This window comes from Myxine glutinosa, chromosome 9, assembly GCF_964187855.1.
Source record: "Myxine glutinosa chromosome 9, kmMyxGlut1.1, whole genome shotgun sequence".
Lineage (NCBI taxonomy): Eukaryota > Metazoa > Chordata > Myxini > Myxiniformes > Myxinidae > Myxine > Myxine glutinosa.
The window spans coordinates 136,509,439-136,529,013 of record NC_136269.1 but is presented as its reverse complement, the minus strand read 5'-3'; the positions used below and the strand labels follow the sequence as shown (position 1 = coordinate 136,529,013).

Sequence of the window (19,575 nt, the reverse complement as noted above, 5' to 3'; positions counted from 1 at the left end):
CGTGTATAATTATTTATATCCGTTTTATTGTACTTCACTCCCATTACTATTTCATTCGATCGAATCGGGAGTTCCCGTTTGTTTGGCGGAGCCAATAGAGCGGTGTATTAGTAACATCACTCGTTAGTGTAATATTTTCGTTGTTGTTTTCATCTGCAGTGATGGTAATGCATTACCATGTATTTTCGAGTTGTTTCTATGTTAGACAGATTATTTATGTGACGAATAAGAGAAATTAGATTTGTGCTTCCGGTGAGAGCGCTGTTTGAATTTAATGTTTGCCTGGTGGTGATGTCCATGTCCATGCGATGTCGGTGATAAGACAAGACGTGGGAGACCGGAAGACTGGGGAGTTGCGGGTCGTGGTTCCCGGAACAGACGGGTACGTGTGTAAATACTGTAGTTTGCATTAACGACATCAGATCATGGTGTGTTCCGTTAGCAAGCTGATATTCACCCTGGGTGTGTTCCGTTAGCAAGCAGCTTGCCAACCTGCTTGCTTGAGCCAAAGCCCTCAAGCAAGCACTCCAACGGAACGGAGTGCTCGGCAGCGCTTAATAACATGGCGGTCTCCCCTGGAAACGGTGCCATCGTGGTACTCGAACAAATCGTTTTCAGTTTTACTCGATATTTTTGTGCAACTTTTCCAAACTACTTTATTGTGTTAGGAGCGGCTGCAGAGTACGAGGAAGAGGGAAAGAAAGATAAACAACCCGAGAAAATGTCTAAACTGTGGAGTGAGAAGGAGGAGGACCTCGCCAAGTTCTCGCCAAGTTCATCTGTGGATCTATGGACCCACCACTGTGCATTTTTTTTGGGGGGGGGGAGGGGGAGGGGAGTTGCATGTTTGTAGATCTTGAAGAATGTGTGAAAAGTAGAGTAAAAATTATCGTATAAAATAGATGTTTTAATAATATTATGCGTGTACATATCAGGGTATTCCTCTGAACATCTCATTGGTTTTTTTTAAAAATAGTTTTGAATCCGACTTGTACTCCTCTTCCCATTATAAGGGTTGAGGGCCAATGGCACCAAGCTCCCGCCCTGTCTTGACCACGATAGTCCTCCACTCGGTGGCCGGTGTCCTAATGGTGGGTATTACCGTGCCTTTACCTTTGACGGATTCTTCGGAATATTGAGAGGAGAAGTGTTATGGTGCTGTTTCTGGTGTTGCTCCCATGGTTGATGCTGCTGATACTACCAGTACTACTACTACTACTGCTGATGATGCCGTTATGACTACTGGTGCTGTGAAGTTTGCCATGGCTGCTACTGTGGGTTCTGCTGATGCTAACTTGGAGGAAGGTGATTCTCTGCTTTCGGAACACTCAGAAGATGATGAAATGTTGGCGGAACAAGTTGTACGTGTTATGGATCTTCTAGCTCCGTTCTTGGATTCAGTAGGGGGGGGGGGGGGGGGGGGACATCATCTTTTTTTTGTCGGTGGGTCTGTTCCTCCCCCTACCCCTTTGAATGCTGGTGCTGGTGTTTTGCCAGCTTCTACACCTCTTTTGGGGGGTGATTCAGTTTGGGGGGGGGGGGGGGTGATCTAGTCAGATGTTCTGGAGAGGCGGTCTGCGCACTCACTACGAGTAGGAGCCAAGCATGAATTGACAGTCGGCCTACAGGCAAATGATGTATCGGCAGTAGCTTGTGTACCTGGTCTGCCTGGTAATCAACAGCAGGGAGTATCTCGGTCTCAAAATAAACCTGGGTTCACTGCGAGTGTCTCGAATCAGCGTAGGAGGAATGTGGCCACGGCCGCGATCACTGCAGCCATGACATGGTGAGAGGGGGGTGTTTATTACTAAGAGTGATGTGATCGGAGAGGGAGGTTGTAAAGCTCGTGCTTCAGGGCTTTTAATAAGTTTCATCGATAATAAAGAGGGAAATCTTAAAGGATGTTGAGGGGGTGGGGGGCATGGTCAAGGTTAGCATAGAGGGCATGTGTGCTCCATACGATGGGAATATGCTGCCAACAGGAATGTGAATATGAAAACAAGAATGATGGTGTTGGCATTCTCTTTTCTAATAAACTGCCATGGATTATTAAGCAAACCCTTGGCCTATTACCTGGTAGATTGATGTAGAGGATGGAAGGTTCCAGAATCTGTTCCTCATTTTTGGTGGTCATGCATATTTGCCCAGAGGGCATGGGGTATTCTACATTCAAGATGGCGTTTGTCTGAAATTTGGTATTCCTTTGACATGTGATATTATCACACTTGGGGTGTGTGGGTCAGTTCCCTTTTGTCAGAAGGTGTGGTTTTTTTTGTTTTTAGAAGATTGTGAGTGCGACAAAAATGGCTCTGTGGAAGTGTAGATGTCTGGCGGTGTTTGTGAAGGACGAGTGGAAACCCGCTCTCTTCATCGCCATTTCCCGTAGTGAAATTTCCATGTGCCTTGGACTCCTTGCAAGAATTTCGTCCAAGGAGAAGTCCCTTAGTCCCTTAGTGGAGGGCATCGTTTCCGAAGAGGGCGGAGTTAATGTCTTGGATATTCTTTCGTTGGATGGATAATAATGCCTTGATATTGTTACGGACCGCGGATAAGATGTTGGTTTGCCGAGCGGATGGCACCGCGGCCCTAACAGTCACCCCGACTAACCCGATTCCCGAACGTTGGCCGAATCACGCCACAGGTATTCAATTTGGAAACCTCTAAAGCGACCGAATGTAAAGAGGAAGAAGAAGACGTACAGAAGAGTAACAGGATTTATTATTTACACACACTAAGCAAAAGGAGCAGTCAAGGTTATATACAGGGAAAATGGAAAAAGCAGGTGACACAGTGAAAATACTAGCTTAACTATACAAGCTTAATTAACCCTGGGACAAGACAAACAAAACAAACTCACGTACACAAGAAGGATGGAATGGCAGGAATGGATGCTGGAAGGAGGAATGGGAAGGTTCAGCTGGGGCAGATGGTTCGGGTTTGATCCCGCACGGGGCGTCGGCTGGACCTCGACGGCCACCGATGCCACCGCTATCTGGTTCCCGCGGGGTAACGGGTTGGAGCTGCCTGGTGGAGTCAAAGCGGCTCCTCTGGCTCACCTCAGGACGCGTCTGCCGTCTTGGGCGCAACTCTTTCTTGGACCCTTTTTGCACAACTCTGTCTTGGTACCTTTTGCGCAACGCTTGTCATTCACCTCTCTTTGGCGCAACTTTTGTCATAGACCTTTGACACTACTCTTATAATTGACTTCTCGTGCAACTCTTGTAATTGACCTCGAACCTTCTCTCTCTCTCCCTCTCTCTCTCGCTCTTTCTCTCTCGCTCTCGCTTAGTCCAACCACTACTTCTCTCTTGCTTGTGTTACGGATTTATGTGAATTTATGTGAATTACTATTCAGGTCATTGCTTATTAATGTTTATTCAATTAAAGGTTGTTGTGATTAAAGGGTCAGGAGCCCTTCTGGGGAAAAGGAGACCGGAAACGGAAGAAGAAAACACACGAGGTCCGGGAGAAGCGGCGATCTTCTTCCTCCTCGCCCAGCTCCGATGCGAGCGGTGTCGATATTGAGCAGCGTGGGGGGACGCTGCGTTTGAAAGCCTGTCTGGCGAAAGGAGTTACCTGCGCGGGGTAATTACCGATTACACGTCAAGTTGCCGTGGGTTCGTGCATGGAACCAAGCGTCCGGCACAGTTCGCCTCAACGTCTACAAGGACGTGTACGGGTCGCACCTTGGGCCTCACGCGCTTTGCAAGCCGCGCTCTGCTTGGCCCGCTTTGCTTTGCAAGGAGGTGTGCGCTGCAGCAGCTGTCCCCGGTACGCGACGTGCACGTTTGGAACACGTCAGCCAGGGGTTCGTTCAACCGCCCGTGTGCGGAGAAGTCGACCTTCACCTTGGTCGGGAGGGGCCCAGAGACATTGTGAGGGACAGTGACCATTGAGGGGTCGTGAGTGGGGAAAGGGGGGAAATATATGAGATGGCCATCTTAGTAAGATTGTTGATGGATTGTTGATTGCTGATGATGGATGGAGAATATATTATTAAGTAATCCGGATCCTTGGTGTGGGGTTTCTTATTGACTTGAATTATTGTGTCTTTCATATTGAGGGCGCTACGAAAGCGTATAAATCAGATATCTTTCTGGCGGGGTCCTCCCACGGTCCGGGGGTCACCAAGACCAGGTAGTTACCGGGAGGACCACGTAACACTTGGTCCAACCACCCACTCGGCTCTTGCGCGCGCGCTTTTATAGCGCCTCAGGCGATCAAGCCGCCGGCCTTCAGGACACGCCCCTCGGTGAGCTCGCTTCGGCCCTGATTGGTGGGCACAGGCCCTCTGACTCCACCCTTGATGACGATGGCGGGCACGCCCTTCTTCCCCGAGCTGAGCACATGCTTAATGGCGGCAATTGTAGTTGGCAATGCGAATGGCAATTGACGAAAAGGGGGGTTGGAAGGGAATCTACCTTATTTCACGTGGTGCAATGGAGTATTTCAATTAATGGAAGACAAAGCCTTAACCTAATACACAGAATAAGGAAATAAACTACTGAACAGGGATATTATGGTGTCCTTCATGTATGCTTTATGGAACTAACTACGGGAACGCCCTTTGACCTTTATACAACACTGAAGTAAGGAGGGCGATATTTTAACAACAATTTACACAATAACAACAAAAAAAAAAAACCATTCTCATATCCACAACAATATTTTTCAGTTTTCCTGAGTGTTGGTATGAATTTTAAAGTTGTAGATACAGGTGAATACTCAACTTTGTAAGTTTTTTTATGTAGATTATTGTTTAATTTGTCCCTTTCTTTTATTGGCCAAATTCTGTTTATTATTGTTTTATTTCTGGTAATTGAGTACCAGTTCACTGGTAATTCCCTGCTTATCGTTAAAGGCGGCAAAAAGGGTTGGCGTCAGGAAGGGCATCCGGCCGTAAAACATTGCTTCAAAAAGGGGACCGAAAAACAACAACAACCACAGTTCCCGAAAAAGGCCAACCCCCGCTTGCGGGGAAAAATGGCCTCTAAAGGTGTTTTTTTTTTTTTTTTTTTTATTGTTTTATTTCTGCCAATGGTGATCATGAGTTTTTCCCAGTGCATTTTTTACTTGTCATTTGTTTCCTTTTCAGGGATATATTGCTGTATTATTGATACAACATTTGTTCATTTTACCGAATTTTAATACACTAGGGCATGCCCGTACTATATCTATATCTAAAATTATATCCCCCCCCTCTATTTACATGAAATGGTTTGGTCCAAAGCGAACGGCTTGCGAGTGGTGACAATCCCCCCCCTCTATTTACATGCAATGGTTTGGTCCAAAGCGAACGGCTTCCGGAGTTTGGTAAAGAAATCGCCATCGCGTGCACAAACGCGCAGGAAAGCGAATGAATCGCAAATTCGTTTTTATTAGTTGTAAAACATAGTTTAACGCCAACATAGTTTGCAAACGTGAAATAAATGAATACGCTCTCAAATGTGCCATCCGAGGCAGAGTGTGCCCGCCACGTTCGGCACATGCGATCGTTCGCTGCTCTCTGATTGGTTGAATCGTTTTTTGGACATAGCTCGGTAAGTAATTGTCCGATTAATATGAAACCTTGAAAAGGCACATCCTCGGGTCCCCAGCAATATACCTGGCAAGTTAAAAGTATATCGGACCCGTGGTTGTCGAGAAACAGCGGTCACAGACAAACGTACAGACAGAGATTACTGGAATTATAGATAGATTAATAATATCTGTCTTCAGCCAACTCTCTCCACTCTCCAACCCACCTTGCTGATATCCCTCTTCACAAAATCCTCCCATCTCAACTGCGGTCTACCTCTTTTTCCTACTACCTCTTTTTCCTCCTACGTTGTTCCATCACCCTTTACTCTCTTTATCATTCTCTCTTCCGCCATCCGCATCAAGTGTCCAGCCCATCTCAGCCATCATTTCACCAATCTCCCCGTCAAGCTCATGTGCACACCAATCTCATCTCTCAGTGAATCCATTCTCCTTTAATCCACCCTCTTCCATCCGGTAATCCTCCTGACAAAGTTGTTGTTGTCTCTCTGTCAGTTGTTGCTGTCTCCAGACTTTAAATGTTGGCTGGCGTTACACAAGGCATCAGAACCTTTCCTCTCAAACTCGTTCAAATAATTGAAGACCATAGAATTATAACCAGGCTAAGTCACATTTTAGTTATTTCGAGAAAAACGTGAAAAATATTTTGAAAAACGTGAAAAACGTGAAAAACGGGGGAAAAATAAAATAAAATGTGACTTAGCCTGGTTATAATTCTATGGTCTTCAATTATATCTGCCATTACACCCTCCACTCTCCTCCACGCACGCACACCCACCTGAATCTTCCTCTGCACCTCTGCCTCTGACTTGCCATGCCCGGTCACTGTCCCCCCACAGATACTTAAGCCTATTTCCTTGTCTGATCTTCCCCTCTCTGCTGCCCGACACACATCACCTCCCTCTTCTTCATGCTCATTTTCAGCCCATGTTTCTCAAATGCTTCATTCCATTCCTTCCTGGATCTCCCACCCACTCTCCAACACACCAGCCAGATGGTCCACATACATTATTCACTCCACAATACCTCTCACATTTACCTTCCTCCTTACCAGCTCCATCACCATGATAAACAGCAGTGGGCTGATAGAGTTTTCCTGCCTTAAACCGATGTTCACACTAAGCTCCACTGAAATCCCAGGACTAACCAAATATCTTCCCTTCGTTCCCTTGTACATCCCTGGTGTTGGGCTAGCGGCTAGGGTGCCGGCTTAGGATCCCTAGGATCCTGGGTTCGAATCTCGGTCGATCGCTGAATTAACGCCAGGGGGGTTGACTCAGCCTGTCATCCTTCCGAGGTCGGCTAATTGAGTACCAGTTCACTGGTAATTCCCTGTTTGTCGTTGAAGGCGGCAAAAAGGGTTGGCGTCAGGAAGGGCATCCGGCCGTAAAACATTGCTTCAAAAAGGGGACCGAAAAACAACAACTACCACGGTCCCCGAAAAGGCCAACCCCCGCTTTGCGGGGAAAAATGGCCTCTAAACGGTGGTTCCCTTGTACATCCCTTCCTCCAACCTACCTTCTGCTTCCGGCACTCCCATCCATCTCAGTGTCGCCATGACGATAATCTCTTCCCTTTTTCACCCTCTTTAATTCTGGCCACACTTCCTCCTCCGTGATCTCTACCAACTTCACTTTCCCCTCCAAATAACTCCGTAGCTCCAGCTCGACGCGGCTTCCTTACCATACCTTCAATACTGCGCCCCTTTCTGTCACTAGCCTCCCGCCACCATCCTTAATCACAACCCCCCCCCCCCCCCCCCCCACCCTCGCTCCTTCATGTCCTTGCTATCGTCATCCCTGTCACAAGCCAATTCATGGATAATCTTCCTCCCACCATCTTCTTGCAACATGTTGTACACCTCCTCTTCCATATCACTGCACACCTTATCCACAAATCTCCTTGCTGCTTTCTTCTTCTGCCCATACAAGTGCAGCAATCCCGCATCTGGCTGCCATCCTCTATCCTTGATCTTCTCTATCCTCTTCCAGATCTCCTTCTTTACACCAACTGTCAAATAAATATAATTATTTGAAAATGTATTAAATCCTCTGGAAGAGAGGATTATTTGCTACTTCCTCCGTCCACCATACCTGGTTTCTATCCCTAGACGATGCACCCTTTCCTGATGTCCTTCCACACAACACTTCTGCAATCTACTATAAATTGATGATTGTGTGTGTGTGTGTGTGTGTGTGTGTGTGTGTGTGTGTGTGTGTGTGTGTGTGTGTGTGTGTGTGTGTGTGTGTGTGTGTGTGTGTGTGTGTGTGTGTTACTTTTTGTGTCTATTAATTACGTATGTCTATTAATTAATTGCATACTATTATTATTTGTAATCTTGTGGAGTTCTTTCCTCTTCTCTAATGGCTTGATCTCTGATCATCAATTTGGTTTCAGACCAGGTCGCTCTACTCTGGACATGCTGCTTCTGCTGTCTCAACAATGGATGGAGGTCCTCAATGCCAAACAGGAAATTAGAGCCGTCTCTCTCGACATATCACGTGCCTTCGACACGGTCTGGCACCCCGCTCTGCTCACCAAACTCTCCTCCTTTGGTATCCATGGAAATCTCCACGCATGGCTGGCGGACTTCCTCTCTAGTCGTAGTCAACGTGTGGCCCTGAATGGGTTTCTCTCATCTCCTCTTCCTGTTCAGGCTGGAGTTCCCCAAGGCAGTGTTCTGGGCCCTGTGCTTTTTCTGGTCTTCATCAATGATCTCTCTGACTCTCTTGAAAATCCTCTCTATCTCTTTGCTGATGACTCCACTCTCTGCCGCTCCATTCCTCATCCCTCAGATCGGCAGTATGCAGCCTCCTCACTCTCTGCAGACCTGGACAAAATCACAGACTGGGCAAACAAGTGGAGCATGTCTTTCAATCCTGACAAATCTCACACTTACGATGTCTCTCCGAAAAGACCGACTGGACAACCCTCCCATCTACTTTCTGAATAATCCTCTCCAAGAAGTTCTGTCACTCAAGCTTTTGGGTCTCACTATCTGCCATGACCTTTCCTGGGAAAACCACATTTCCAAGCTGGCCTCCAAAGCCAGTCGCCGACTGGGCATCCTCCGTCGTGCGAAGTCCTTCCTTGGCACAGCTGAGCTCCTCACCACATACAAGGCTTTCATCCGCAGCTCAATGGAGTACTGCTCTCCCCTCTGGGCTGGTGCTCCTGCCTCACACCGAGCTCGTCTTCACGCTGTTGAAACCAAAGCATTCAGAATCATTGGAATCTCCCGCGATGACGCTATCTCCGAGGGCCTTTCACTTACTCACCGCAGGCAGGTTGGTGGTCTTTCCGTCTTCTACCGACTCCTCTCCAGCCTTGCTCCCCCAGCTCTCTCTGGGCTCTGTCCCCCAAATATTCCTACAGGTCACACAAGATCTGCCTGCAACCCTCTTATGGTTAAACTGCCAAAATCAAGACTCTCTGCTCACCTTCACTCCTTCATTCCTCTTTTCTCCCGCCTCTGGAACAAACTCCCTCACTCTCTTCAATCCCACGCCTCCCTCCAGGTCTTTAAAACGGCTGTTCACCACCATCTCTTATCTTCCCCAATCCAAAACCTTGATCTTTTCTACCCCCGCTAATTTCACCCCAAATCCACTTTTTGAGGTGCCGACTTCTTTCCTGGAAGTCCTTGGTGTCCTTGCGTTTTATACCTATCCTGCCCCCCCCCACCCCCCCAGGCCCTCTCCCTCCCACACATCTCCCGATGTCCCTGCTCTCAAATGTTGTGTTTGTGTGCTTCCTCCCCTTCCCTCCCCATCTTGTCGACCGCTCCCCTTTTTATATACTTTGTTTGCTTGTTTGTTTGATTTGTTTGTTTGATGAATGTTAGCTCTTTCACGAGCCTCGACTCTGTATACCAAAAAAAAAAAAAAAATAACCATCTGACCCCTGCTCCTAACCTCCCTCCTTTTCTTCATCCTCACCAAAAACACCATAGGCTCGTTCTGGGTGGTAACATGCTTTCCTACCATTTCCTTGCAATCCATAACCGAGTTGTTAGGGTTGCTCTCCCCCACCCTCAAGGCACTCATCCCCACCTCCACCCCTCATTTCTGAACCCTCTAGAATGCATACATCTGAACCCTCTGAACCCTCTTCAAGGTCGCTATGTAATCTGTAGATGGCCCCTTATCCTAATCCCTTGTCTTGTTTTTCCCATTCATACCTTTTCCCTCCTAATTGAGTTTTTGTACTCTAATGTTATTTGAATCTCCTGTGATGAGGTGAAAACATAAATCCTGTTGTTCACATCATAGGCAGGTCCAGGCTCTTTGTTTCAACCGCATCTCTTACGGTCTAGCTCCCTCCACTCTCTCTCTCTCCCCCTCTTCCTCTGCCTCTCCCTCTCCCTCTCTCTTTCTCTCTCAGCCTCCTGACCCTCCCCAGCTACTCCAGGTTAAACTTCTAAAATCCAAGTTTACTGCACACCTCCTCTGCTTTGTTCCTGTTTTCTCCCATCTGTGGGACAATGATCCAGAAACTGTTCAATTCTCTTTGGAGCTTGAAACATGTGCACCATCATCTCATGTCATCCCACATCCCCACCAATGATCACTTGTACCCCCATTAAGCCCTCCCCCACCCAAAACGCACTTCCCTGCAGGTTAATGTTTTTCACCCTTCCCCTCTTTTCCTGTTTGTTCATTTCCTTCCTTTTTGCACCCACCTGTTGCCTCATTGTCAGTACGTTGCCCTCCTTTGCCCTCTGTCCCACTCACTTCCATGAGCCTCATTCATGTATTAAATATATATATATATTTTTAGCAAACTAATGAAAGATTACAACTATATATTTTGGCACCTTTTTTTTTTGTCTTTTCCTTGTCCACAGCCTTGTCCTCACTGTACATCATACGGTAAACGGAGTCCGGATTGCCCACTTTCAGCACGTCGCCTTCAACCGTGAGGGGAGTTCATTCCTTGCTGCCGATCATTTGGGCCACGTTTACTTGTTCGACTTGATTAAAAACAGGTCGGTTAGATACTTTTGACATCTCGATTTTAACTGAGATAGGTTTTCATGGAACATTCAAATGTTTGAGAGATTTTGAGAAATATTCCGATGTGATTGTTTTGACATGTCGTGTCAACAAAAAGGCATGGCTTTTTATCTTCTTCTTTTTTTTGTATGCAGAGTCAAAGCTCTTGGAAGAGCTAGAACACAGAACGGATCAGGATTCACCAAAACAAATGGAACAGCAGGGCCATTGTAGAAAATAAACGGAGATAGACAACAAGGGATGCGGGTAAAGATAAGGGATGGGGAAGAACGCAAGGGGTTGGCATACAAAAGCAGAACTTGGGGTGGGGTAGTTGGGGATGGTTTAATGGGTGTAGAAAAGATCATGGTTTTTGATTGGAGATGATCTGAGATGGTTGTGAACAGCTGTCTTGAAAACCTGGAGGAAAGAACGAGATTGAGGAAGGTGGTTCCACAGGTGGGGGGGGGGGGGGGGAAAGAGGAACAAATGAGTGGAGGTGAGCAGTGTTCTAGATTTTGGGAGTTTTACGAGAAGAGGCTTGCTGGTGGACTGTGTGCATTCTGCAGATATCTGAGGGGGATAAAGCACAGAGAGGGCAAGCAAAGTGCGCAAGATCGGAAAAGAGGCGGAAGAAGACAGAGACCCGCCTGCAATGGGAAAGTGATAGGCTCATAGATTCGGCCTCAGCGTGGGAGACTTGTGGGATGTCATGCCTGTAACGTGCGTTTGCAAAGCTGGGGTTTTTTATACAAGAGCGTGGGGACGGGGGACAAAAGGGTAATGTACTGACATTGTGGCACCAGGTGAGTGCAACAAGCAAGGGAATGAATGAACGAACAAGAAAAGAGGAAAGATAGAGAGAGAGAACGCTCAGTAACCTGCAAGTAAGAGGTTGCGTTAGGGGGGATAATGAGGGTCGAAAGGATTGTAGGTTGGAATGAGGGATGATGCGAGATGTTGGTGCACCACCTGCTTGAAGCCCTGCATGAATAGTGTGACTTGCCTTCAGACAGTTCCACAAGCACGAGCGAAGGTGGAATTTATTAGATGATTGTCTGACAAATGGAACATGTCCTTCAATGTCTGACAAATCGCTCCAGAAGGATTGTCGAACTGTTTCCATAAACAAAACAAACAAAAAATAATCATTAGACAATCCTTTAGAATAGTTCACGTACCCTCAAGAAGATGTTCCACATACGCTGGGTAATTTGTGATTTTTGCTTTTTTCCCTGAAATAAATGTGATGTAACTCATCAAGAGCTTTCCTGAAACATGAGAACCCACGGAGGCTTTTGGGATTATTTTGATTGGCTGTGGCTCCCTCCTGGTGAGCATCAACCAACCACTTCGCAAGACTTGCATCTATATCCTATGTGTGTGTATGTATATATATATAATATATATCAGTTACTATGCGATTTCATACCATCAGTGGTGAACCACCATTAAGGTATCCCATCCAGCTATGCTGTACCTTAATGGGAGCGATAAGTACCATCTGCCACATGGCACAAATGCATTACATCTGCCACATGCACATTGCATTACATCTGGCACATGGCACATTGACAGGCAGAGCGTATGTACATGGCAGTGACGTCATTACGTGCGCTCATTGAAAGCTGGAGAACTGAAGATATATTTGGATATATATATATATATATATATATATATATATATATGTATATTGTATGTGTTTGTACATAAACTAATATGCATATTAAAAAAAAAAAAATTCCCAGTGCTTTGTCATCTCGGTGATGTGCAGTTTCAAGTTGGTCCAGCAATGTAAAAAGGCTTGTACCTCCTTGGTGTTCACCCTCCACGAACCAACGGAGTATATCGCTGCCCTGTCGGATGGCTGTATCGCATGCTTCAATACAGGTACCCTCTTCAAGGCCTATAATGAAACGCCTGATTGAACATAGCCAAGGTTTCCCCATTTCAAAACGTTTTCAAAGCCCGAAACATCTTCCAATGGCATTGGGGAACTCATTGCTTTCAAACATGTGATACTGGCTGGAAACTCCACAGAAAAGTGACATGTCGTCGTAGTTTATGTGCATGGTTCTGATTGGTATATTGAACCATGGATAACTGTGAATTCCATTATGCACTCACATTTTGCCCCCGTTATTGATGTAATAATCTCCTGTGCTTGCCACGAGCCTAGTGTGGAAAATCTCATTAAAATGTGAGGCTTTTGTGGCGCATCCTGCGTATGTTGTGCTGAACCACCTGCAGAGACATGTCGCACAGTAAATTGGTTGCGTGGTCACGAGTCGCCCGTGATGGGCATCTCCGTGGACCCCTCGGGACGAAGAGCCATCTCGACGTCCGAAAAGACTGCTGACCTGTGGGACCTGGAATCGTACCAGCACCTTCAACGCCTGGGTGTCATGCGAGACGTGGGAGTGCAGACGGTTTGTGGAGGGATTGGGTTTTTTTAAGGAGTGGCCTACCAGAGTGTTCAATTTTTGACAGATGCACATATGGTTCTGTGATCCTTGCTGTGATACTGTTTTTTGTCTGGCTAGGTATTTTTCTTTCCCGTCGGCCACACAATTCTTAGCTGCTTCAAGGACAATTCAATTTTTGCTTGGGATGGAGATTCTCTCAGCTGCAAGTACCAACTTCCTGTTCCAACAAACAGTCCTGAGGTCAACTACAAATGCTTCGCAGTGTCTGGGTTTGTTTCCGATATTTTTTTTTCTCCTTGTGCTTTCCATGATGGAGTAGTTGCACCTTGTACGTTCATGCAAAAATGCTCTTTGTGGTTATTTATCGTAACGCTTGTACTTGACTCTCGATGCCGTCCAGCCTGGTTTGATGTGATCAATCAAAGCCTCCTCCGATTCCAAGAGGTACATTTGATGACGTGTCGGCCCAGCCTGAAAGCAAAACTTCGTGCACAAAGACTTTTGGGCGGCAATTTGTTTTTCTTTGTCATTTCCTGAATTGTCTTATTCAGTACGAAGCATCTTCAGCTACACATTGCGTTGTTCTTTGTTCGTTTTGGGGAAGTGTCAAATCCAGGTAGCAAAGCGTTTCTTTGGCATTGTGCCTTGAGCCACCTGTGTTCCACGTGCATTTGATTGTTAATGTTAAAGATTTTGTGATGTCTTCGGTAAGAGTTTGTCTTCGATCCAGTACCATTACCAAACGAGACCACGTGAGCAATGACATCATAAATTTATATTCTCTAATATAATTTCTGCGTAGATCACGCTCAATAAATTCCAAACTGATCAGACTAAGCATCGTCCCTGTCGAATTATGACGTCATAATTACTGCACCAACGACCTCATCGTTAACAACACCTATTCCCCACGCGGAGTTCTTCACAATGAGCCACGTTTCAATATTTTCCATTGAGCGCTTTTGGAGATAGAGGTGCAACGTTTTTCGGTTTTTCCAAGATGGCGCCTGTACCACATCACCTATGATGTTGTAATTATCATTCAAATATTCTACAGGAGGAGGCTGTTTGTTCTTATGGAGAAAATTTCGTTGCTGAGACAGTTGTTGAAACAGTTGCTGAGAAAAAACAGTTCATACTGATCGGATCAAGCGTTGTACTTTTCGAATTATGACGTCATAACCAAGGCTCCCGTGACATCACCATTAACATATGTTATTCACCATGGGGAGTACTTGACAATGAGCCAGGTCTCAATTTTTTTTTCATGGAGTGGCTTCAGAGATACAAAGGTGCGAATTTTTTCCAGGATGGCACCTGTACCACGTGAGCTATGATGTCATAATTATCATTAAAACTATTCTACAGGAGGAGGCGCTCCTATGGTGAAAATTTCATGTCAATCAGACCAAGAATTGTAGAGAAAAAAAATTCATACTGATCTAATCGAGCGTTGTACTTGTCGAATTATGACGTCATAATTAAGGTACCGATGACATCATCATTAACAAATCTTATTCCTCATGGGGAGTACTTGACAATGAGCCATGTTTAAAGTTTTTTTCCATGGAGCGGTTTCGGAGATAGAGGTGAAACTTTTTTCGATTTTTCCAAAATGGCACCTGTACCACGTGACCTATGGCGTCATAATTATCTTTAAAAAATTATACAGGAAGAGCCACTCATATTGTGAAAATTTCGTGTCCATTGTGCTCACAGTTGCAGATAGTCAGGGCCCTTAGGGATATTTTGGGGCCGTTTGGTTCAAATTCTTCCAAAAGCACCAAATTTGGCCCAGATGTCACCCATGCCATACCCTTTCGATTTTTGACGGGCGCCAAGTTGGGCGCCCCCCCCCCCCCGGGGGGCCCATATTGGCGAAATACTAAATGGCCGCCACCCGGATTAGAGGAAAATCAGTTAAATAACCAAAAGGGTTGGAATCATGTATGATACCACTTTTCAGGGGTTTTCGAGGTCGAGGAATCCAATTATGATGTTATTTTGATGATTCGAGGTCAAGGTCAACCCTCAAGGTCATCTTCAAGGTCATTTTTGAGTCAAACATGTCGGTTTTTGAGTTTTTTGTCAAGATTTACGCGAGGTTCACCATTTTATGTTTCTGGGTTGGGTAATCGAACTCTGACCTTATTTTTGACAATTAGAGGAAATATTTTCATGTCTATTTCCTAATTTTCAGGCATATGCAGTTCATCAGTCTAATTACAAAGGTACGGATTTTGATGTTTTATGAACTGTATGCCATATCCTTGTGTTTAATTTTTGTGCGATCATGATCCGGGTTCATGTATACATGATTGTATACATGTCATAAATATGACGTCATAGGTCATGTGACCTGGCGGCCATATTGGATTTTATGAAAACCTTAAAAATGGATCCCTGCCTTCATTTTTCGATCGATTCATTTTGAACTTTGACCACTTATAGTACGCCATGTGATTGGATGCATATCCTAATTATGACGTCATAGGTCAGGTGACATGGCGGGATGGACCGGTATGGTCCCCGGATCATACCGCCCTTGGTGCCCGTCAAAAATCGAGAGTATGGCATGGGCAACATCTGCTCCAAATTTGATGCTTTTGGAAGAATTTGAACCAAAATATCCCTAAGGGCCCTGACTAAGAGGAATTTTTTTTTTTCATACTGATCAGATCAAGCATTGTACTTGTTAAATTATGACGTCATAATGAAGGCACTAATGACATCAACATATCATATTCCCCATGGGGCGTACTTGACAATGAGCCATGTTTAATTTTTTCCCATTGAGAGGTTTGGGAGATGTGGAGGTGTGTAACATTTTTCCAAGATGGCGTCCATGCCACGTGACCTATGACGTCATAATTATGAAAAAAAATCTACAGGCAGAGGCAATCCTTTGGTACAATGTTGTGTCAATTGGACCAACGTTTGCTGAGAAAATGAATTTTAAAAATGGAGACACGTACGCATGCATGTATGTCACACGTATGGACGTAACCGAATGCCTTGCCCTGCTTTTCGCTTCGCTCGTGAGTACTTTAATGGTATGTATATGTTTAATATTTAGATTGATTAAGTAATGGCCAGCAAAATGGGAAGTCTTTGTGACACGGCCTTCTTTTTACTTCTTTTTCTTTTTCTTTTTTTTTGTATACTGAATCGAGGCTCGTGAAAGAGCTAACATTTACTTCACAAACAAATCGACCAGACAAACAAAATACACAAAAAGAGGGAGCGGAAGACAAGATGGGGAGAAAAGGGGAAGCACACAAACACAACATCCGAGAGCAGGGAGATGTGTGGAAGGGAGAGGGCCCGGGGGGAGGAGGCATGGGAAGGGGGGTGGGGGGGGAGGGAGAAGTATAAAGCACAAGGACACCAAGGACTTCCAGGACAGAAGTTGGTATTTCAAAAAGGGGAATTGGGGTGAAATTAGCAGGGGTAGAAAAGATCAAGGTTTTGGATGGGGGAAGATAAGAGATGGTGGTGAACAGCTGTTTTAAAGACTTGGAGCGTGGAGTGGGATTGAAGAGAGTGAGGGAGTTTGTTCCAGAGGCGGGAGAAAAGAGGAATGAAGGAGTGAAGGTGAGCAGAGAGTCTTGATTTGGGCAGTTTAACCAAAAGAGGGTTGCAGGCAGATCTTGTGCGACCTGTAGGAATATTTGCGGGACAGAGCCCAGAGAGAGCTGGGGGGGGGGGGGGGGGCAAGGCCAGAGAGGAGTCGGTAGAAGACGGAAAGACCACCAACCTGCCTGCGGTGAGTGAGTGAGAGGCCCTTGGAGTTAGCTTCATCGCGGGAGATTCCAATGATTCTGAATGCTTTGGTTTCAACAGCGCGAAGCCGAGCTAGGTGTGAGGCAGGAGCACCAGCCTAGAGGGGAGAGCAGTATTCCATTGAGCTGCGGATGAAAGCCTTGTATGTGGTGAGGAGCTCAGGTGTGCCAAGGAAGGACTTCGCACGACGGAGGATGCCCAGTCGGTGACTGGCTTTGGAGGCCAGCTTGGAAATGTGGTTTTCCCAAGAAAGATCATGGCAGATAGTGAGACCCAAAAGCTTGAGTGACAGAACTTCTTGGAGAGGATTATTCAGAAAGTGGATGGGAGGGTTGTCCAGTCGGTCTTTTCGGAGAGACATCGTAAGAGTGTGAGATTTGTCAGGATTGAAAGACATGTTCCACTTGTTTGCCCAGTCTGTGATTTTGTCAAGGTCTGCAGAGAGTGAGGAGGCTGCAGACTGCCGATCTGAGGGATGAGGAATGGAGCAACAGAGAGTAGAGTCGTCAGCAAAGAGATAGAGAGGATTTTCAAGAGAGTCAGAGAGATCATTGATGAAGACCAGAAAAAGCACAGGGCCCAGAACACTGCCTTGGGGAACTCCAGCCTGAACAGGAAGAGGAGATGAGAGAAACCCATTCAGGGCCACACGTTGACTGCGTGTGGGCCAAACTAATCTTGGGCCTAACTTCCTCTTTAGAGTCACATTTCAGGACATCGGAGTTTTGACTAATACCTTTTTAATAGTACAGGTAATGGCATTCTCTGCTTGTTTAGTAAATGTCGATGCCGACGAACATGACCGTCTCGGACGTGATGGCGATTTTCATCAAGGATGACATTCGTTAGATGGAGAGGGATTGCATCTTTGTGATTGTACCTGCTGGAAAGAAAAAACTGCTGTGCGATGGTGTGAAATTTGTACAGGAATGGCCAGGTGCTCGTGGCTGGAGGGAAGTCTGCCCGACTGCACGTCTGGTCGTTGGAGCGTCAGAGTCTCGTCACAAGACTGCAGCTGCCCTCAGATGTGCGAGCCGTGCGGCATCTCGATTTTCTACCACAGTTGTTCAACAATCGAAATGATGAGGTGTGTTTTCATTATTTTGTATACCGATGGTTTGTAACGTGGTTCAAAGTTGACGGTCGATAAAAGGTGCTCACCTTTGGGCATTTCAGTATGTTCATTGCCGATTCATAAATACTTCAACGTATCAAAGAACAAAACTCGGAGATGGAGAGTGTGTTTGATGAATAACAACATTGTATTTACTTTATCATCACGTACATGACGTCATAAGTGTGGTTTGGACCCACGAGGATGATTGTGTGAATTAACCTGTGTGCCGAGCAGATTTTGATCGCATTCTGTCAAGACAAAGCTGTACGTTTTGTGCACCTGAAGTCACGACATGTGTTTCTTGCACTTGCTGGGGGGGCTGATCTTTTGGAGAAAACCGTGGTGAGCCCAACTGGGCGACACATGGTCGCAGTCGTGGCAAGCGGTGCGATTTGTGTGTACGAAACGGTAGCACTCAATGAAAATCTCCAGAAGGTGTGTGGGAATCTTTTTCAGTCTCCAATCACCATCCCCCCACTCCCTCCCCTTGCAACGTTCCACTGTTTGGTGCATTACTACTTTCTAGTTATAACGAAAATTTGTCTCCCCAATTGCATTTTTTTTAAACTAGAACGACACTCGGTAGTGCGCACACCTCCACCAGGCTGAACGGTTTACGTTTTGTATCCCACTGATAGGCCGGATCTGGATTCAGACCTGAACCAAAATTTAATCGGCTTGTTCTTCTCACCTAACCAACTCATCCACCTGGTTTAGTCATAACTCGTCCATAACTTTTTTAAGTATCCTGTAATATATAGTTTTTGGTCTTATCTCTCAATGGGGACGAATCACTTAAAAATTAAATAATTCTCATATCCGAATCCATATTCAGATCTTCACCAAAATCGAATCGATTCGTCCTTGTCACACACATAACCTGTCCACCAAGTTTCGTCCACAACTTTTTGAGATATCCTGCTATGTATCATTTTTAGCCTTATCTCCCAATGGTGAAGAATCCCTTAAAAAATTCTAGTAGCCGGATCCGAATCCGGATCTTCACCAAAATCTAATTATTTCGTCCTCGTCACATACGCTACATCTCTGCCAAATTTCGTCCGAATCCGTCCACAACTTGTTGAGATATCTTGTTCACAAACAGACAGACAGGGGTGAAAACATAACGTCCATCCACCTTTGGTGGCGGAGGTAATAATAATAACAAGAGGGAGAATTGCTTTGCAATACAAGTCCCTTACTGGTCCCAATGAACGTTCTTGTTCCAAACACTCAGTAATTGGACGAATTGGTTTACGTATGCAAAGCTACAGAATAAGTTGCAGTTTCTGTAACTTGTCATAGTAAAGCCATGCACCAAGTTTCAGTTGAATATTGTCGTGTCCACGGTGGTTAACACCAAAACCCATGAATGGATGGGCCAAAACGGGCTTTATATCCGAGGCGATCCAAATTATGGCGGTAAAAGCTCGCGCGCGCGGCTGTGGAGAATCATGACGACCTTAAACCTTTTCGTAAACCAAACGGGTTAATTCCCGAACAACCGACAAGCAGGGAAAATAAAATCAATTATAACTATATACAGTGAGGTAATCCAGGGTGAAATAAATCCTATTGATTAAAACGAAGGCGCCTCGCTCTCAGTCACAAGCACAGACGGGGTGAGGGACACAAAACCGGGTGACTTATCTCTTGGTGTGGTTGCAGGGAATATGGGCACGGAGCTGGTGTTGATGAGATGGGCAGGACGATAGAC

At 45.7% G+C, this 19,575-nt stretch overlaps 1 protein-coding gene across 7 annotated transcripts in view; it reads left to right on the top strand.

The window, feature by feature from the left end:
* The first annotated feature begins 254 nt into the window (after nucleotides 1–254).
* Nucleotides 255–19,575, top strand: part of TBC1D31 (TBC1 domain family member 31) — a 71,260-nt gene continuing 51,939 nt past the window's right edge. For all 7 annotated transcript variants that reach the window (XM_078784984.1, XM_078784983.1, XM_078784987.1 and 4 more), the window contains exons 1-7: nucleotides 255–382; nucleotides 10,385–10,525; nucleotides 12,307–12,422; nucleotides 12,783–12,961; nucleotides 13,076–13,227; nucleotides 17,669–17,828; nucleotides 18,093–18,293. In XM_078784984.1, the coding sequence (XP_078641110.1) occupies nucleotides 309–382; nucleotides 10,385–10,525; nucleotides 12,307–12,422; nucleotides 12,783–12,961; nucleotides 13,076–13,227; nucleotides 17,669–17,828; nucleotides 18,093–18,293 (1,023 nt within the window). In that variant the 5' untranslated portion in view covers nucleotides 255–308. The remainder of the gene's footprint in view (nucleotides 383–10,384; nucleotides 10,526–12,306; nucleotides 12,423–12,782; nucleotides 12,962–13,075; nucleotides 13,228–17,668; nucleotides 17,829–18,092; nucleotides 18,294–19,575) is intronic.